Raw genomic sequence first — 18,676 nt, forward strand, 5'->3', positions numbered from 1 at the left:
ACACACACGGGCACAGAGTGAGGCCGGCCTGCACGCATGGACGCACGCCCACACGCACGCGCACATGCGCACACGCACTGGTAGAGAATGAGAGTGACCACATGCACACACACAGATCCTGGACAGAAAGATCCCAGTACAGCACTGGAATGCAGTGATCCATTCAGGCTCTGACCACAGATCCAGTGGCTCACCTATATTTACATATCTGACGTTTTTATGAAAAATGACTTACAGTAGAGGGAAGAGTTATTATTTATATGCTCCCAGAGATTCGAACCCACAACCTTTGTGTTGTCAGCACAATGCTCTTATTGCTTACCTATAAACATTGACATTAACATATATCGAACATTTACATGAGGATATCAGCTGCGAATTTCTGTTAAGAAGGCCCAGGAGAGGCTGAGACACAGCATCGACACAAAGACATCAGAAACCAGGCCAGGGTTTCAGCCAGAAGGTAACTTCACCTTCCGCTACTGACAGCAGGCATCTCACCTGACTTTAGCCATGTCCAGGAGAACCTTGTTCGTCGCCAGGATGGCTGGGGGAATGTCCTTCGCACTGGCCAGTTTCTGACGTCCGGTCACGAGTTTGCCGTAAAGCTCCGCCTTCAAGATGGGAGGGATAATTTCAAACAAACATTCTTCACGACTTGCCTCTGGCAGCGTCTGTCATTAACATGCTGCAGAAACAGCAGCGTGTGATGCCAATTACACAGGGAAAATGCGTGTGACATCTCTGACAGACTCCCCAGAAAAGACATCAGGCTTGGGAACGCTGAGCGCTCCGATCGGCCTGCCGCTCGGTCATTTATCCCTGTGACCTCGTCATCTCCCCCCACCACAGGAACTGAGCGCCGTCAGCCCCGACGCGAGGCCCATTTAAAGCCGGCGTCACCAAATTCAATCTGCAATCACTTATGAAAGTGGCATTTTCAGCAGCGTCCATGTCTGTGTAAAGTGGAATGACAGGGATCAGCGAGAAGCGACGGTCTTCAAGAAATGTAGAATACGGTCTATCAGATCTCAGATGAAGTCTTTCAAGAGCTTGTAAATGTGATTTAAGCAAACTGATTTAAACTGATGCCTCTGACTAATTTATTTAGGCATTATAGACCCATTTTTAACATTACATTTAATTTCAATTAAATTAAATTAAATTTAGTGACATTCATTTGACTTGTCCTGAAACAGGTGTAAAAATCACCATTTTATTTCACCATGTTGTAACTACCTCACTGGTAATTTTCTGGCCAGTTAAAAAAGACGGGATAAGTCAGTAGTAATCCACTGAGACGACCTACAGCCAAACGTAATTGCTCTGACTGCAGCTAATGTGGCATTCAAAAATGTTCTTCTTCAGTGGAGGTTAATGGAAAGGCTTAAGAATCTGTGGAAGTAATGTTTACGAAATGAAACATCCATCCTAAAGCAATCCGACAAAGTTTGCTCACTTCTAATTACTTGAGTGGTCAAAGATACATCATCCTATCATACCTGTAGCTCTAGTTCTCTGGGAGAGACAGCAGGACATGGAGGTTTGGTCACTTTCACGGGAGATTTATATGAGGGGGCAGGCTGTGACCTACAGGAGGAATCGAATGGGGTTAAATTAGCCCCAGAGACCAAGGGCAGCTAGGGTGAACAGAGCTTGCACCACACAGATACTTCCAGCTTGATTACACCAACGTCCAGGTTCAGTACCTGCACACTGAAGCACTGGAGGCCCTCGTGACCTTACTGCTTTCTGGGCTGGGGAAGAGGATTGGCTGAGCTTTCTGGAGGGGGGGAGGAAGGGGTTAGGGCGTTAACCAGGCCGAGAGAAAATGCAGATTCAATGACAGACAACTAGATACTGATAAAATGCAAATATACGTTGATATGCATCGCGCATTGAAAAAGGCAGTTTGTATTCACAACAAAGCCTTCACCCCGTCCCCCCTGCTGGAACACCTAGAACATGTATAATCCAAACAGTGAGTCCTGAACACCGTCACACTCACCTGAACAGAGGCTGTCGCAGATGAGGTCTGGAATGACCTACAGCAACAGATCGAAAATGCACTCAGTATAATAAATGCATAAGGAACACAAATATAATTCAACATGCTGTTTGCTATAAGATCAATGGTTTGTTTGATAATAGACAATTCATGAATTGCTTGTACTGGGGACATTGCAAGTAATTGTATATTATGACCATGTGAAAATTAAAATTTGAAAAATGTATTTAAAAACCCCAGAAACAACCTTTATGCATCCATTTTCCACAACTAGCTATGAACAGCAGTCAGAATTACTGAACATTGGCTAAGCATAGGCTTAGGCACAGAGGGATATACTGAAACCTCCAAAGTGGGGGGGGTCTGATGCATGAAGCTTGCATGTTCCCCCCTCATGTCCTCCGACAGACCAAACAGCAGCAGTATGTCAAATGGTGTCTCTAGATTGTCCATAGAGTGTCTATGGGGTTTCTCAATACCAAAAACACCAAGATCGTACTTGTGGTCTCTGCAAGAGCGGTCTTCTTATCTTGCCTCCCAAGAACGAACTTGAGACGCAATGAATCATGGGATTGGTCTTGCTTGCCAAGGATGCAACCAGTGTATCTTGGATATTTGAGGCTGGGCATGAACATCATCCAGGGATTTTTACCACCCTCCGTACTGGTTTTCGGCAGTGGAAGACGACGTAAAACCAGATACACAAGAACAAAAGCACGGTCTGCATGCAGATTGAGAAACGCTGCATGTCTGGTGTAAGCGTGTGTTCTGCAGGTCTGCAGTGTCCTGAGCCGCCCAGGAGAGACTCCAGGTTCACCGCTGCCCAACACTGACTAGCAGTAACAGAAGTGTGGATGGATAAACGAATGTGCAAGCTGATGATGGCGGAAGGCACGGGAGGTCAAACTTTGATATTTTAAAAAATATTTACATATTTGACTGCAGAAATCCACGTTTGAATTCTTGAAGATTTATGCAGGCAACCATTAAGTCATCTAACACACAAAGCCCTTGTTGCTTAATGCAGAATACGAGATCTGCCACTAGGGGCAAACTGCCATAAATTAACTGGGGTAGTCAGAACTAGCCAGCAAGGGAATTAGTGAAATAATGTGTGAATCAGGGGAAGAATGTGGCGATACAGTAACTCCCTATGACCTGAAAAGTACAATCTGGAAAATTGATTTCACTGTCAGTTTTTACTGCAAGAATCCCTACCCTCACTCTGTGAATAAATTGCGTTGCTTTGGAAAATAGTCAAAATACCTTCCGTTCAATATATGAACAGTATGATGGCATGAAAAATTAAATAATGCCCAAGAATAGTCAGACGCGGTATAAACGGAAGCCAGCATCTGATGACAGAATGCACGGAATGATGACTGAATGCGCGGATGGATGACTGAAAATCTCTCAATTATATATAAATGTATTTTTAAACCCGTGAAAATGAATATGCATTTTCGGAGACAGATTGAAGGGAGTGAGATCCAGGCAGGTTGTGAAAGCACGGTTTTACAGTTGAGAATACTTCACAAGTCACACTGATACTTCTAGGAGCCTTGAAGCCTTATGGATTTAGCGTTTTTCACACTCGCCTGAGAAAGCAGCTGCTTAAATGTGAACCCTTTCCAAGGAGACTGTTTTCAGAGGATGTGGAAAAACAAGCCCAGACGTTAATTAAATAGGACCGGTAACTGCCTCAGACTAGGGTTTATGTCAGCGATGGTTGGAGGCCCGCTCCACTAGTGGCGACTGCATTTTGCCACATTTGAGAATCTCATACGGTATCACTCTATTCAAGCCTCAATGGAATTTCAACACGCAGTCCTGTGTGTGGCCTGTTTCTTTGAAATAATATATTAAAAGCTGAGTCTTAAGATTAGTAAAAAGTCACGAGCTCGGCTAACATCACTAAGATCACACTTCAAATGGGATTTAAACATCACAATGCAGTTCAGCTCCTCAGATATGTGTAATCATTCTCTCTGTTTGATGTCCCCTATGTTCCCAACAGCTGTCCTACACCCATACATTTCTCGGGTTCTTCTTTTGAAACTGAGGTTGGTCCAAAGCCAAACACGAAAGGGCCAACACCTGGCGAGCATGCCCAGCGGAGGCATCGACGTTTACCTTGGCCTGGAGTCCAAGGAGATCAAATCGCCTTCGGGCTGAAGAAGGAGGCTTTTCCGGGCCGCACTCTCCGCCGTCCTCAGCCACGTTTTGCCCTTCAGCGATGGAAAGAAGAGGAACATGAAATGAAATGATGCTTTACTCGCCATTTACACAAGCACAGGTTCATTGGAACGCTTTATTTTTCACGTATCCCATCATGCTCTTCTTTAAGACATTCAAGGTTTAAGACTTACTTGTTGCAGGCATGAATGTAGTGGTACACCAGCAGTGAAATGAAAAACAACACACATACAGAGGTGAGAGCAACGCTTGGGGTCAGAGCGCAGGGTCAGCCATTTATCCAGCACCTCGGAGCAATTTTCCGAGGGGTTAAGGCTTTTGCTCAATAGAGAAGTGACTGGTATTGTTGTGACAACAATACCAGTCACACACTGAGCCACACACCACCATGCAAATGCAAAGGAAGCATCGGTGTTAAAGGTCATTTCAGCTGCAGCTGACGCTCGGACACGACGAAGAAGAGATCAGAAAGCGCTATGGACTCGCCATACCTGGGAGGTGAGCTTACAGAGCGTGGAGAACCTGCTGTGGCCCGTGGCCTCCTTCAGGTACCCTTCCCCGATGAGCTGCCTGGTCAGGGCCTTCCACCAGGCTTCCGGCCTGTCCCTGCCAGCCCCAAACAGGGGGTGCTTGCGGTAACTGTCTGGGAGTCTCTGAGAGCCCTGGAGGGAATGGTGCATCTCACTCACCCAGCCCCAGAACACATCTTACATTTCCACTCGAAGGGTCAGGGGTTCGAGAAGAAGTCCACAAGTTAAAACACAAAATGTCTCTGTTGACTTTGAGACTCACCGCCACTCTGCTCATAAGTTTCTGTGTACATGGGTAAACATTTACAGAATGTTTAGTTTGAATAAAAATTTAAATGACACAAAGGAAAAATATTTTTATCTTGTGCTGCATATCCACCCATAGAGTGTATGGATCTGTTATCTGTCTGAAGCAGAAGTGTGCTGGGATTTGTGCCCAGCGCCATGTTTTTCCATGCATAAAACTGACCAATCACACAAGGCCAGAATGGTGAATAGATAGCTCTATTCTCAATGTGAGTGTTCTCAAAATAGAATACATTATAGTAAAGCCAGGAATTCAAAATAAGACACAAATGAAAGTACATTATACTAAGTTAGCAAACCAGCTAAGGAATATAACGTTGTTTCTCGAACATTATACTCTAAGCTGTAAGATGGGGAATAAGTCGTATCAGATATGCCAGAGTAGCGTAAAGAGCTAGCGAAGCTAAATATCTATAGCGCAACTAAGAGATCCAGCAAGGGATAAATATAGATGACATTACCCTACCACAGCATCCAGAGGTGAAGAGTTCTGGTCCAGAAAGTACAAATCCAGACCAGGATTTTGTTTCAACTAACCAGTTCTTTATACTCAACTGGTTGGTTGAAGCAAAATCTTGGTCTGGATTTGTACTTTTTGGACCGGGACTTTCCACCTCTGATGGCATCTAACTAAACATCAGACACTTTCCATCACATTGCTGTGTTAGTGCTAAAATGAGCAGATAATTTATTTAGTCTTCCTGTTTTTCAGGGATAAAAATAAACTTTTCTTCCGTAGCTGATAAAAAGCTACTTCATTTTGACAGATTAAACAAATGTAACGCCTGAGGCACAGTGTGCAGAACACGGTGTCAGGGCGGTGAGCCGGCACAATAACGGCATCATTACGCTGAGAGGAGTCCTGGCACATCACTGTGGAGATGGACCGCTGGTGGGGTGTCGGCAGGCAGACTCACCGAGCCCCGCAGCAGCAGGATGGGGACGGCCGTGCCGAATCTCTCGTTCAGGGCGCTCACAGCACTCATGAGGTCGTAGGCCTCCTTACCGAAATCATGCTGCTGAGGTTTCAAATCCTCCATGCTGAAGCCATGCGTGGCCCTGACAGGCGAGGACAGAGCAAACCTGAGCATCCACAGCGGCATAAAGCAAAGCTCGCTCACTGCATCTTAACGTCAAACAAAACAAGCTACCAAAACACTGAACTGTGCGGCTGAACTTACAATCACTCATTAGCACTCAGAAAGGAAGCCATGCTGATCCAAAAGGCGCACCACTGAAGTTTAATCGTCACCTTGGCGCAGAATTGCGAGAATGACACGTTCATCATTTTACAGGACACCTACCCAGACTTACAGTTGTCACAACAAGCTTCCGTTTCCATAATGCCAGATGTGACTTTCCGCAGCTGTTTATCCTCAAAGTGAGAAAGAATTAGCCTAAAAGACAAATAACATGTAAGAGCGGGAGAAGCATTTCTGAAATATACACAAAAAAGGAACAAGAATCTTGCAGAAGCAGTGCTACAGTCATGGAATTGTGTTGCCATTCAGCATCAACATTACAGAAAGAACTGCACTTGTCCCTGAACAGGCAATATAACCTGATAAAACCATCTCAAGGTGAGAAGCCACATTCGGTAATTCAAGATAACAGCTGTTAAGGTTCCAAAGTAAAGTGCATCACTAAAAAAAATGTGAGAACGATGGCGTTCCAGCTGCTTCCAATACACACCTTCTTCTGCATTTGTAAGAGCTGAGGTACTGCTCCATCTTAGTCATCATCTTCATTTTGTATCCACGGAATCGGTCACTTTTAACCTTGCTGAGGAGAAACCTGTGGAGTGTTTCTGAGAGTCAAGGTCATGGGCACAATAACCTCTTGCAAGATGCAACTACACTCACCTAAAGGATTATTAGGAACACCATACTAATACGGTGTTTGACCCCCTTTCGCCTTCAGAACTGCCTTAATTCTACGTGGCATTGATTCAACAAGGTGCTGAAAGCATTCTTTAGAAATGTTGGCCCATATTGATAGGATAGCATCTTGCAGTTGATGGAGATTTGTGGGATGCACATCCAGGGCACGAAGCTCCCATTCCACCACATCCCAAAGATGCTCTATTGGGTTGAGATCTGGTGACTGTGGGGGCCATTTTAGTACAGTGAACTCATTGTCATGTTCAAGAAACCAATTTGAAATGATTCGAGCTTTGTGACATGGTGCATTATCCTGCTGGAAGTAGCCATCAGAGGACGGGTACATGGTGGTCATAAAGGGATGGACATGATCAGAAACAATGCTCAGGTAGGCCGTGGCATTTAAATGATGCCCAATTGGCACTAAGGGGCCTAAAGTGTGCCAAGAAAACATCCCCCACACCATTACACCACCACCACCAGCCTGCACAGTGGTAACAAGGCATGATGGATCCATGTTCTCATTCTGTATACGCCAAATTCTGACTCTACCATTTGAATGTCTCAACAGAAATCGAGACTCATCAGACCAGGCAACATTTTTCCAGTCTTCAACTGTCCTATTTTGGTGAGCTCGTGCAAATTGTAGCCTCTTTTTCCTATTTGTAGTGGAGATGAGTGGTACCCGGTGGGGTCTTCTGCTGTTGTAGCCCATCCGCCTCAAGGTTGTGCGTGTTGTGGCTTCACAAATGCTTTGCTGCATACCTCGGTTGTAACGAGTGGTTATTTCAGTCAAAGTTGCTCTTCTATCAGCTTGAATCAGTCGGCCCATTCTCCTCTGACCTCTAGCATCAACAAGGCATTTTCGCCCACAGGACTGCCGCATACTGGATGTTTTTCCTTTTGCACACTATTCTATGTAAACCCTAGAAATGGTTGTGCGTGAAAATCCCAGTAACTGGGCAGATTGTGAAATACTCAGACCGGCCCGTCTGGCACCAACAACCATGCCACGCTCAAAATTGCTTAAATCACCTTTCTTTCCCATTCTGACATTCAGTTTGGAGTTCAGGAGATTGTCTTGACCAGGACCACACCCCTAAATGCATTGAAGCAACTGCCATGTGATTGGTTGATTAGATAATTGCATTAATGAGAAATTGAACAGGTGTTCCTAATAATTCTTTAGGTGAGTGTATATCTTCATTCTTGTGTTAAACATTTTCAGATCCTGAAGAGTTAAATGCCTTAAACGATGAAAACTATTAGACACGATGGCTTTGCATAATTAGAAATAGTTTAACTACCCAGAATCCCACACTGATACTGCTGAGAAACCAAAAGGGTACCAACTTCTACCTTTGCTTGTCACTGGGGCTGTACCCTCAAGGATCTGTCAATTGTAACCTAGCTGTTGGTAAATGTACCTTTTAGTGTAATTTATGGTACAAAGATGGACTCAGGAACATCCCTAAGGATGCACCCCAAGTGGTACAAATATGTTCCTCAGAGTCCATTTCTGTACCTTAAAACATACAGTTAGCTACAGGTAAGGATACAATTGGCAGACCCTTGAAGGTACAGCCCCAATGACAAGCAAAGGTACAAATTGGTACCCTTTTTTCTGACAGTGCAGCTCACTTGTTCAACACCATGTCCCCCGGCGCCCACAGCACGTGGCAGGAGCTGGGCAGCCCGTCTCTTCCCGCGCGGCCGATCTCCTGGTAGTACGACTCCATCTCTTTTGGGGCCCCATAGTGGATGACCTTGCGGATATCGGCCTTGTTTATTCCCATCCCAAAAGCAACAGTGGCGACGATGCACTGAAATCGACAAAGACGCTGCACGTGTTAACGCCCTAACGCAAGACGCGGCCAAACGTCTCCCGTCAGCTTGTGCATCTTGAAAGCGTGACATGGCCACCTGGATCTCGTCTCTCATGAAGCGGTGCTGCGTCTCCCGCCGCTGCGTGATGCCCATGCCCGCGTGGTAAACCCCACACAGCACGCCCAACTTGTAGAGCTCGGACGACACACGCTCCGCCTCCTTCCTCGATGGGCAGTACACGATGGCAGAGCCATCGAATTCATAATCGCCCCTGAAGGCATCGAGATTGCAGATCATTACGAAAATCCAGAGGCCATAAACAGGTGCACGTGTGTAGCTATTAAACCATAAGACCTCGGCATAAGTGTGTTCTCAACAGTACGTGCTAAAACAGACAATATGTGCAATGAGCCAAAGACAGCACAGTACGGCGTCATCTAAGAAGATATTTATAATTGTGTACAATTAGTCTATGCAGGTACACAGATGTGGGTTGTGTCTGTCTGCATTCCTTCCTCTAAGAAAAGAACTACCCAGAATTTCAGTCGCTATGGGAACTGACCCGAGGCCATTCTTCTTGATCAGAAACTGCTTCAGGTCCTGCAAAATTTCCCCAGACTTGCGGCGCACACCCAGAAAAATGTTGGGCCGATCAAAAGAGGTGCAGGTGACTACGGGATCAACCAACTTCAGACTCTTCATGATGTCATCGCGTACAGAGGGACTCGCTGTGGCAGTCAAAGCCATGATAGGAACCTTGGTGCGCCAACAGAGGGATAAGGATGAGATCCTGTATTAAGTAAAAATTACGAGCAGCAGCTACATTGAACAGTTTACTTTCAGCCTCTCTCTGAAGCATAGCTTCAGAACTTGATCTGAGTACAACAGCAAGTCCTCCTAGTAGGAGCTCAAAACACATTCTGTGACAGACTCATTTTCATCACGGCTGCAGGTGACTCACGCCGGCGAGAATCTTCTTCAGGTTTCCGAGGTTCCTGTACGCACCTCTGAAGTCGTGGCCCCACTCGGAAATACAGTGGGCCTCATCGATCGCGATTACCGAAATCCCTGGAGGACACACCAGTCATTCATTTCAGTCGCTATTTCCTGCCATGTCAATCACACGACCAGAGAAACGGTGTCTCTGACTCACCGACGCCGCTGTCAAGCTGCTCCAGCAGCCACGTGTTTCCTGAGCAGAACTCCGGGGTCATGTACACGATTCTGTAACAGCCTCTGTGGATCAGAACACTCACTCAGTACTTACCGCAGCTACCGCGATCCCCGTAAGCCTGGCCTATACGCTGTTCTGATAACAAGCTATAGAGCTATACAGAGCCTCGCATCACCTTAAATGGATAAAAGCTTACATAGTGCTTCCACTGAAACAGTATAAAATCGATTCTTTTTAAGCATCCCAGCAATGCTGAAGCAGGGGTCAAGAAGTCAGACTTACTTCTTCACGCCAGCCATAACGTTATTGGTCTGAGCTGATCCAAGAAAGCAAGCCGGAATGTTGGACATCCTGCAATAAAGGGGGCAAAGTGCGTCAGAGACACACATCATCGGGATCCGTTTCCTGTGAAGAACTGACAGCCTAGATTGCTGGGTTAAGGGGCCAGTTTTCACTCAGTGATGGTCTTCCAGATGTACAGATTACTACCATGCCTCAGCTGACATCGATAAAGGGTTCTACATCTAATCTGAAAGGACCATCATCAGCAGGTTTTGCAACCAAACCCCACGTCTGCTATCAGCGCAATACGTCAGCTAATGTATGCCGTAGAAACCTCCTTCATAAATGGAGCAAATCATTCTTAAAAACGAATCTGGGCTCACGGCTCAGTATCCGCGGCCAACAGACGCGCACGCTATCCACAGGGAGCCAATCATTTTTTTTTGTCCCAACCATCTGGGGCCACTGGAGATTTTGGCTGAGCTGCTCGCGATTTCATCACACTGCGTGTTCAACGCTGGCAGCGTACAAATCCCAGCCGATTCACCCCTCAGGACAGAAGCGGGGCGCATCCCAAAGACCATATGCCACACTCCATACCGCTCTACTCCCTCACAAGACCCCAGAAAGCAAAATTTTGGCCGCGGTCCTTCAAATGCGGGGCTGTGGCAGACAGGGGTTACCTACGTGAGCTGGAGCACCTGGTCCTCCATAAGAGCAATCAGGGGGGAGATGACGACACTGACCCCCCCGCAGTACACCGGAGGGAACTGGAAACACAAACTCTTCCCATAACCTTCAGGAGTGAAAATGACATGGTAAACGCAATTAATTACTATCACGCACAAAACTGAACGTCAAGCCACCTGGATCTATTTATTAAGCCCAGAATGTCATGTTAATTTTCCCTTCTATACCCATAATTTATTTTACCAGCAAAAAATATGACTCAGGTGCTAATTCCTCAAATTCATCAGCATCATCTGAAATATCTGACATCAAATTGATTTAAGGAAACCGGAACTCATTCTGTGGCCAGTGTCCCCTCAAATAAAATATACGTTGTACGCTACCAGTCAAAAGTTTTTGCACACACTGACATGTTAGTGTAACTGCATGTTACTTAACATTTACTAAAAATACACTCAATATTCTTGCTAACAAATAAATCTACAGTATGTTTAACATTTGAGTACCTTTATTAGCAAGAAAATGTAATTTGATTCATCAAAGTGACCTCCTCTAGCAGTTATAAGAGCAGAGAAAATCCAAGGCATTCTTTCTATGAGACATTAAATATTGCTGTGCTTCATGGGATGAAAGTTAACTAGTGCATTTAAAGTTAAAGGACAGCCTAGAATATGATGCCATCACCACACAACCAGTTAATAGGATGTCGGACATGCATCTCTTTCCATGTTATAAAGGAAACATTTTATTTGACTTTTGTTCACTCAACCTTCCATGCTTAAACTCTGCAGTTTATGAAATACATGGAAAAGTGGTAAAAACATGTGGTGTGCAAAAACTTTTGACTGGTAGTGTATGTTATCATAAACCTGCAGCTAAAATACACAGTTAAGACAATTTAATTCTCTGGGTAGAGCCAGGCGGAACTGGAGCCACGCTGGCTGAAGCCATCCCAACACTGCATCATCTACCTCCACTAATGTGTCCCAGTAATGAGGAGATGATAAATCCTGAATAAATTGAATACATGAATACATGCAAATATATGGCAGGAAAGTATTAAGTACAAGAACAATCTGAACTGTTTCCAAAACTACCAATTACATAAATGCATTTCAGTTCATCAAATGATTTAAATTTATTTAAATTTATTTTTATGATTGCTTGCCATAAATATTTCAGAATAAACCAAAACGCGCTCAGTATCTCGCAGGCTTAGAATGTGATCATGATGTGCTTCAGGGTATTTGTCTTTAAGTAAGGCGCGACTCCATCAAAAGTACTATTTGTACAGACTATGCCACTACTGCACACAAGTGGTTTTTATTTTTTAAGGAATGCATTAAAGGAAGACAGACCTCGAGGGAAACACACACAGGACAACAGATCAAAGTTTCAGGCAACGTTTGATTACATAAGGCTTTTTAGGTCCTTCTATCCATCGATTCCTTTCCAGGATCAATGATCCACAGTGAAGAAAGAGCCTGCGAATCACGGCAATGTCCGTCACGGGGGCGCGCTCGATTCCACACACTATTTTTAGACGCCACCTTCAAGGCTGTGGACTGTGGGAGGACACTGGAGTACAGGGAGGAAACCCACACAGGCACAGGGCGAACACAGGCTGCGGCAAGTGCTAACAGGACCGACGGCCTGGGTGTTTTCAGCGTTTAAAACCCCAGAACTCTCAGTAAAAGCCACACTTCTAGTGAAGTAAATATGGCATGGTAATCTGCCCTAGCAAACAAATAAGAATCCTCCATTTATCAATTCTTAAACAAATGGGCCGTTCTTCTGCTAAACAGGAAACGTCCCTCGATTTCCCCCCTTCACACTCTGGTGGGTAATCGTCATAAGGAGTTTGTCAATCATCATTAAGCATGAGAGGAACTCACCTGTTGCCATGACGACAAGATTATCTCTCCTTTCATTCAGAATGGAGTAAATTGCTTTCCATTGTACACTGACAAGAGAACAAACCATTTTTAAGACCAGGGGAAAAATAATCTCTCGGTTGAAATGCAAATTGTATCCCCAAGCATTTACTTGGACTTTAGAATGAATTACTGATCTCCAAGTGTCAAGTGTGCCTGCAATGAGATAATATTGCTCTGCAATTTATTTGCATTATATTACTAATTTGTGCGAAAATCCTATGCAAAGTGACCAAGGTGGCTATCGAAACAGGTGTTAATAGTGATACACTGGTGGGAAAAAAACATGCAGGAGTCATTTTCATCTGCAACAGACTGCATGCATCACTCATTAAAAAAATGTGTGTGTGTGTGTCCAGCAGGAGGGTAGGGGGGCATAAAGCCCATATCCCAGGCCACAGAAAGCTGCATGGGGACGTCCCTGCAAAGGAATGCTGAGGAACTACAGCAGCTAATCTCACAGCACAACACCCAAATACAACCAGATTTAAAAAGCAATAAAAAACAAACAAACAATCTCAATGCAAGATAATGTCTGAATGGAAGCAAAACAGACAATTTTAATGAAAATTCAGTTGCCAGGCCTTGTCCCTATTGAAAAGCATTGCATGATTACCGTAATTCAATATTATAGGGCAGCTAGATAAGACAAATAAAATATTACATTTTGCATTCTATTAAAAAAGCTCTGCATTTCAGACTTAGGCCACACGGTCCTATTGGACACATCTCAGCTGGAAGAATAAGCAGCTAGCTATGCCCTTACGAAAAAGAAGTATATTTAAGTATACTATAAGTATAATTTTTCTAAACTAAACATGAGTGAGTATACTCTCAGTAAACTTATGTACTTAACAGAGATATACTAAAAGTCTGACTTAAGTATACCTGGCTTAAACTGACATGTATTGAGAAAAGTCTAGCTTATATGTAAAATGTATTTTATCCTTAATTTTGGCACTCAAAACAATATTTGTTCATTTTGAATGACTAAGAGTAATCTACATGTTGTCATAATGCTACTGTGCTGTTTGTAGCAATTTCAGGTATAAAAATACAAATAACTAATATTACTAAATAAATACACTTAATATATATACTTTAATAAACTAAACATGGGCCAATTTAGTCCCAAGAAGTACACTTAATAAAATGAACATTAAGTATATAAGGTGTTCTTAACGTCCTATTATTTTACTTTTACTATGCTCAATAAAAGTTGTGGTAACAATTATGATCAATGCACTGCAACACATTCTTTTGTAAGATTCATATGGACTATATGGTGAAACAGGAAGTGATGTCAAAATGGTTTCTGAAATTTAGCTAAACATTATCAGATTTCACGTCTGTGTGACACCAATTGTCATGTAAAAACAATCCCTTCTGACACAACGGGTGAAGGAGTAAATCTAGGAGAAGACCACAAACCACACTTTAAAAATATCCATAAAAATTTTTTAATTATGCATATATAATAGATATGATTATTTAAAAAGAAGACAATAATAGTGATATTACTCACGGTTTGAAACTGGAATGGCCAAAATACTTTTTCAAGCACTTAATTTGTTCTGAGTTTGGTCCTGGTATGGAAGGATCTAGAAGGGGGTATAAAAATCACTGGGCTGAAGTGAAACGTGAAAAAGTCCCAACATTATGAGAAATTCTCTCTAAAGATTAAACTCAAACTGCTATTACCCGCTGCTCTGAGCTATACACTGAGCTCCCCAGTACTATTGATTTACTGGGCCTGGGGACACTTCGCATTAAAAAATACTTTTTTTACTGGCTATAGCAGGGGTCGGGAACATATGGCTCGCGAGCCAGATGTGACTCTTTTGATGGCTGTATCTGGCTCGCAGACAAATCTTTAATAAAAAAAATAATAACGTTAAAAATATAAAACATTGTCATGTATTTCAATCCATTCGTTTCCTACCGCTCATGTTCATGGTTGCGGGTGGCTGGAGCCAATCACAGCTGTCCTCCGAGACGACACCAAATTTTTATTGGATAATGCGTAACGTACACGGGTCGTTGTGAGGTCAGGAAGTAAACTTCCATCCTTTTAATCAAGTAGTCAGCTAGCTAATTGCAGAAATCCTTTTATCGAAGAAGATGGCTAAAAGTAAAAAACCTGCGTGAAGTTGGCCCCCCATATGTTTCAGATTTCAACCAAACTGGTCTCAATCGTATGTGCCGCGTTTGTGCCGTTAAAATTTTGTTTGTGCTGTTTTAGTTTCTGAGATATAAATGTGGTGTTTACATGGTGACGTCATCGGCGTGAAGTTAGCCTCCCATTTGAGTCTGATTTCCACCAAACCGATCCCAATCGTATGTTCCGCGTTTGTGCTGGTTTGTGCTGCTTTAAACAACATTAATATCACGCTGGTGTCACATGACCATGTAAACAAACATTAATATCTCAGAAACTAAAGCAGCACAAAGGATAGTTTTAACGGCACAAACCAGCACAAATGCGGAACATACGATTGCGATCGGTCTGGTGGAAATCAGACGCAAATGGGGGGGCAACTTCACGCTGATGACGTCACCATGTAAACACACATTTATACCTCAGAAACTAAAACAGCACAAACAAAAATTTTAACGGCACAATCCGGCACATATGGGGGGCAACTTCACGCAGGTAAGAAAAAAAGATGAGGAGTATCATACTTTTCAGCAGGAATGGACAGAGGAATTTGCCTTTGTGGAGAGAGCAGGTTCTGCAGTGTCTAATATGCAATGATAAAATTGCATCGATGAAACGGTCAAACATAAAGTGGCACTTCGACACGCCATACTACATTTGCATCGAAATATCCTGCGGGGACAGCAGGAAGAAAGCATGTCAAGAGCTACTGTGCAGAGGGCAAACTAGTCAGCAGCAACTCCGTGTTTGGACCCAACAAGGTGACTGGAATTCGACTAGCTTTGCTGGTGCTTTAGCAATTGTGAGAAACAGAAAGTCATTCACAGAGGGGGAGTATGCCAAAACATTCATGCTTGATGTTGCCAATGAACTTTTTGACGACTTTGAGATAATCAAACGAATAAAAGACATGCCTCTGTCGGCAAGAACTGTTGAAGCTTAACTTCACCACGTATCAACCAGACTACAAAGCCATCAGTAAAACCATGCAGCCCCAGAAGTCGCATTAATGGTAAGAAGTACTTTATTCACCATGGGTTAGCAACAGCATACCAACGTTATTAAAAAGAATTCAGAGACTTATTGTACTTTAAAAGTGTTGGTCCTACATAAAATGCACACATTTACTTGTTTTTAGTTTTAAACATATTGTATGGCTCTCACAGAATTACATTTTAAAATATGTGGCGCTCATGGCTCTCAGCCAAAAAGGTTCCCGACCCCTGGGCTATAGCCAGTGTCCATCTTTGACAACCTCTATTTCATAAGAACTATCACATATAGATGCAGAGATTAACATTACTGCAAAAATGAGTGTGGCATATTAAGCAATGCAAGCAGCGCAAAACCAAAAGCTTGTACTTAAAGCCTTGATTCCACAAGGCGCGTTTAATGTGTAATTTGGAGGATCAGATGCTGATCCAGTGGATCTCCACATGTCGCCCAAATGAAGCAGCGCTAATTGTGTCAGGCAATTACTGAGAGCATTTCAAGCACTTCTTTTGGCTGCCAGCCTGATGTTCAGCAGAGCTCAACACCACCTTCATCTGCACTGAATAATCCAGCTGAAATAGGAATATGAGAACATAACTACCGAAGCCCTCCTCCTCCTCCTCTTGTATGCCCTCCTCTTCATCCTCATCTTCCATAGGTTTGGGACACCCCTGTTCTTCGTCGGCACGGCACTCCGCTCCGTCCCCTTGGCAAAACAACTCCTCTGCATCTTCAGCACACTGCAGAGAACAACACCCAGATGTATGACTGCACACCGGGCCTCGGCACAAGGCTTTCAGTCCACCCCGGTGGGGGGGACAGATCTCCAACAGTACGGAGGAAAACATTCCAGCTTCTGCAGCAGAAACATAACAGGGCAAACAGGGATATGCAGAACATGCACCGTGAACCACTGTGCTAATACAATAACCGCAAGCTCTAAGACTTACACACTGAAATTAAAGAATTTCATTATGAAGACTAGGATGTATGCCTTTTGCAAACCACGCTAATAAAAGTAACCTGAAGCATTTCCTGATCCAGATCTTCATCACCCTCAGTCAAACAGGAGAGATCTGCTGAATCATTCAAGGCTTCCTTGTCCTGGGGGGAGGGGGATTGTTAGGGCTAAACCACCTTCACTTAAAAATAATAAAGCAAAAAAACAAAAAGAGCAACAAAGATCCCCAAAATACAGTCCCCAAACCACTGCTTGAGCCATAATGCGACGTATAGAATGATGTGCATGTGCAAACACAGACCAATACATGGAAAAGAATTTTTAAAACAAAGCAAAATAAGCCATGCCCTTCGTACAGCAAGTAAGCAGACTGAAGACTTTGTCACCTGGAACTCCAAAGTACTCTGTTCCTCCATCTCTTCCTGCCAGGCTTGCATCTCCAGCATCTGGAGCTCATATTCGGATATATCCAGGGACATAACGCCCTCTCCGCATTTAGGCTGACAATCCCTGACATCTTCCAAACCAGCAGATTGACGAGGAATGTTGAGATTCCCATCCACAATTCTGGACGGTTCACATCCCGCAGCCGTCGCCTTTTGCGAGTGGTCTTGCTCCTCCACATGGCGCTGGCTCTTTGAGGTACACGGCGTCCTGTCACACCCCAGCAGGGAGTCCCTTAAAGCTCCAAGCTTCACAGCCATGTCTTCTACAACCTCTGCAATACTGCAACAACAACAAGAATCAGCTTTACCGCTGTTCCCTTATTACTTAACTATAACTATTGTTCTCATGTAAACTGAAGGACATGAGTAGATGCAACTGGAAATAGCTAGAATGTCACACCTAGGTATGACACTGGGGTCCTCAGGAACATGATGTGCAAGTTCCTCCATCTCAGAGGCCAAGCAGAGCAATTTCTCCTTGATTGAAACCTGTGAAACAGTTTCTATACAAAAAAAAAACATAAGTAGTTTGATTTCAGACAAATAAGGAAGAACTGAGTAATGATCTATGACTAACCTACATCCCTAAGACAAAAAAGTAGGAAAAAAACTCCTACTTTTAGAACGTTGATAGTGATACTGCAATACCTTCACTAGAGTAAAATAGAAGCTCCAGAGGGTCAATGATGTCACTACTAATGGTTACTCACCAGGACTCATCGTCTCCAGTTTATTGTAAACTATCAGTCCGGCCTGAACAAGAAAGCAGAGGTCCCAGTGAGCATATAATCGATGTCTATTATTGCACCTGGAGAGGCATTCTTCTCCACAACGTAGTTCAGCTTTTCCCTCCCTCATCTCCCCCAAACCCAGTCATGCTCACATAAGCGTCCGTAGCTGCATATCTCTTCTGCTCCTCCGTGAGATCGAAGTCGTTCCATGAACTGCAGCGGACATCCCGGTCCTTCTTCAGCTGCCGGTTGAACAGGTGCTTCACAAGCCCATCCAGGCTCCACTTCTCCGCACACCTGAGCTGGAGACAGCAGTAATGGCCATGGAGAAATCACTCTCCACTGCTCCATCCCCATCTCATCTGAGCAAGGGACCACCTCAGCATCCAGCAAGTGAGAGCGAAGAAACCAGGCAGCAGAAGCTCTCAAAATCCTTTCAACATCAACTATACAGGACACTGGCGTCTACGTTTAAATTAGTATGTCAAACAAATAATTCTAGTAAAACAAATTCTGTACAAATACATGTACAGAACTAAATCACCTTTTGTTTCACTTAT

The 18,676-nt window shown here is 43.8% G+C and overlaps 1 protein-coding gene across 8 annotated transcripts in view; it reads right to left on the reverse strand.

Annotated features, from left to right (window-relative positions):
• Positions 1-18,676, reverse strand: part of wrn (WRN RecQ like helicase) — a 38,233-nt gene that overhangs the window by 14,539 nt on the left and 5,018 nt on the right. For 7 of the 8 annotated variants that reach the window (XM_072714846.1, XM_072714845.1, XM_072714841.1 and 4 more), the window contains 24 exons: positions 18,269-18,418; positions 18,096-18,138; positions 17,786-17,888; positions 17,326-17,665; positions 17,002-17,082; positions 16,580-16,718; positions 14,353-14,428; positions 12,789-12,856; positions 10,891-10,999; positions 10,204-10,272; positions 9,901-9,983; positions 9,709-9,815; positions 9,310-9,503; positions 8,844-9,018; positions 8,562-8,743; positions 6,733-6,834; positions 6,345-6,437; positions 5,958-6,099; positions 4,696-4,866; positions 4,142-4,236; positions 2,009-2,045; positions 1,710-1,783; positions 1,503-1,590; positions 502-614 (listed from right to left, as the gene is read on the reverse strand). In XM_072714846.1, coding sequence (XP_072570947.1) covers positions 502-614; positions 1,503-1,590; positions 1,710-1,783; positions 2,009-2,045; positions 4,142-4,236; positions 4,696-4,866; positions 5,958-6,099; positions 6,345-6,437; positions 6,733-6,834; positions 8,562-8,743; positions 8,844-9,018; positions 9,310-9,503; positions 9,709-9,815; positions 9,901-9,983; positions 10,204-10,272; positions 10,891-10,999; positions 12,789-12,856; positions 14,353-14,428; positions 16,580-16,718; positions 17,002-17,082; positions 17,326-17,665; positions 17,786-17,888; positions 18,096-18,138; positions 18,269-18,418 — 2,834 coding nt within the window. The remainder of the gene's footprint in view (positions 1-501; positions 615-1,502; positions 1,591-1,709; positions 1,784-2,008; positions 2,046-4,141; positions 4,237-4,695; positions 4,867-5,957; positions 6,100-6,344; positions 6,438-6,732; positions 6,835-8,561; positions 8,744-8,843; positions 9,019-9,309; positions 9,504-9,708; positions 9,816-9,900; positions 9,984-10,203; positions 10,273-10,890; positions 11,000-12,788; positions 12,857-14,352; positions 14,429-16,579; positions 16,719-17,001; positions 17,083-17,325; positions 17,666-17,785; positions 17,889-18,095; positions 18,139-18,268; positions 18,419-18,676) is intronic. The other variant, XM_072714848.1, reaches the window with a different exon arrangement.

Source organism: Paramormyrops kingsleyae, chromosome 7, assembly GCF_048594095.1.
Source record: "Paramormyrops kingsleyae isolate MSU_618 chromosome 7, PKINGS_0.4, whole genome shotgun sequence".
Classification (NCBI taxonomy): Eukaryota; Metazoa; Chordata; class Actinopteri; order Osteoglossiformes; family Mormyridae; genus Paramormyrops; species Paramormyrops kingsleyae.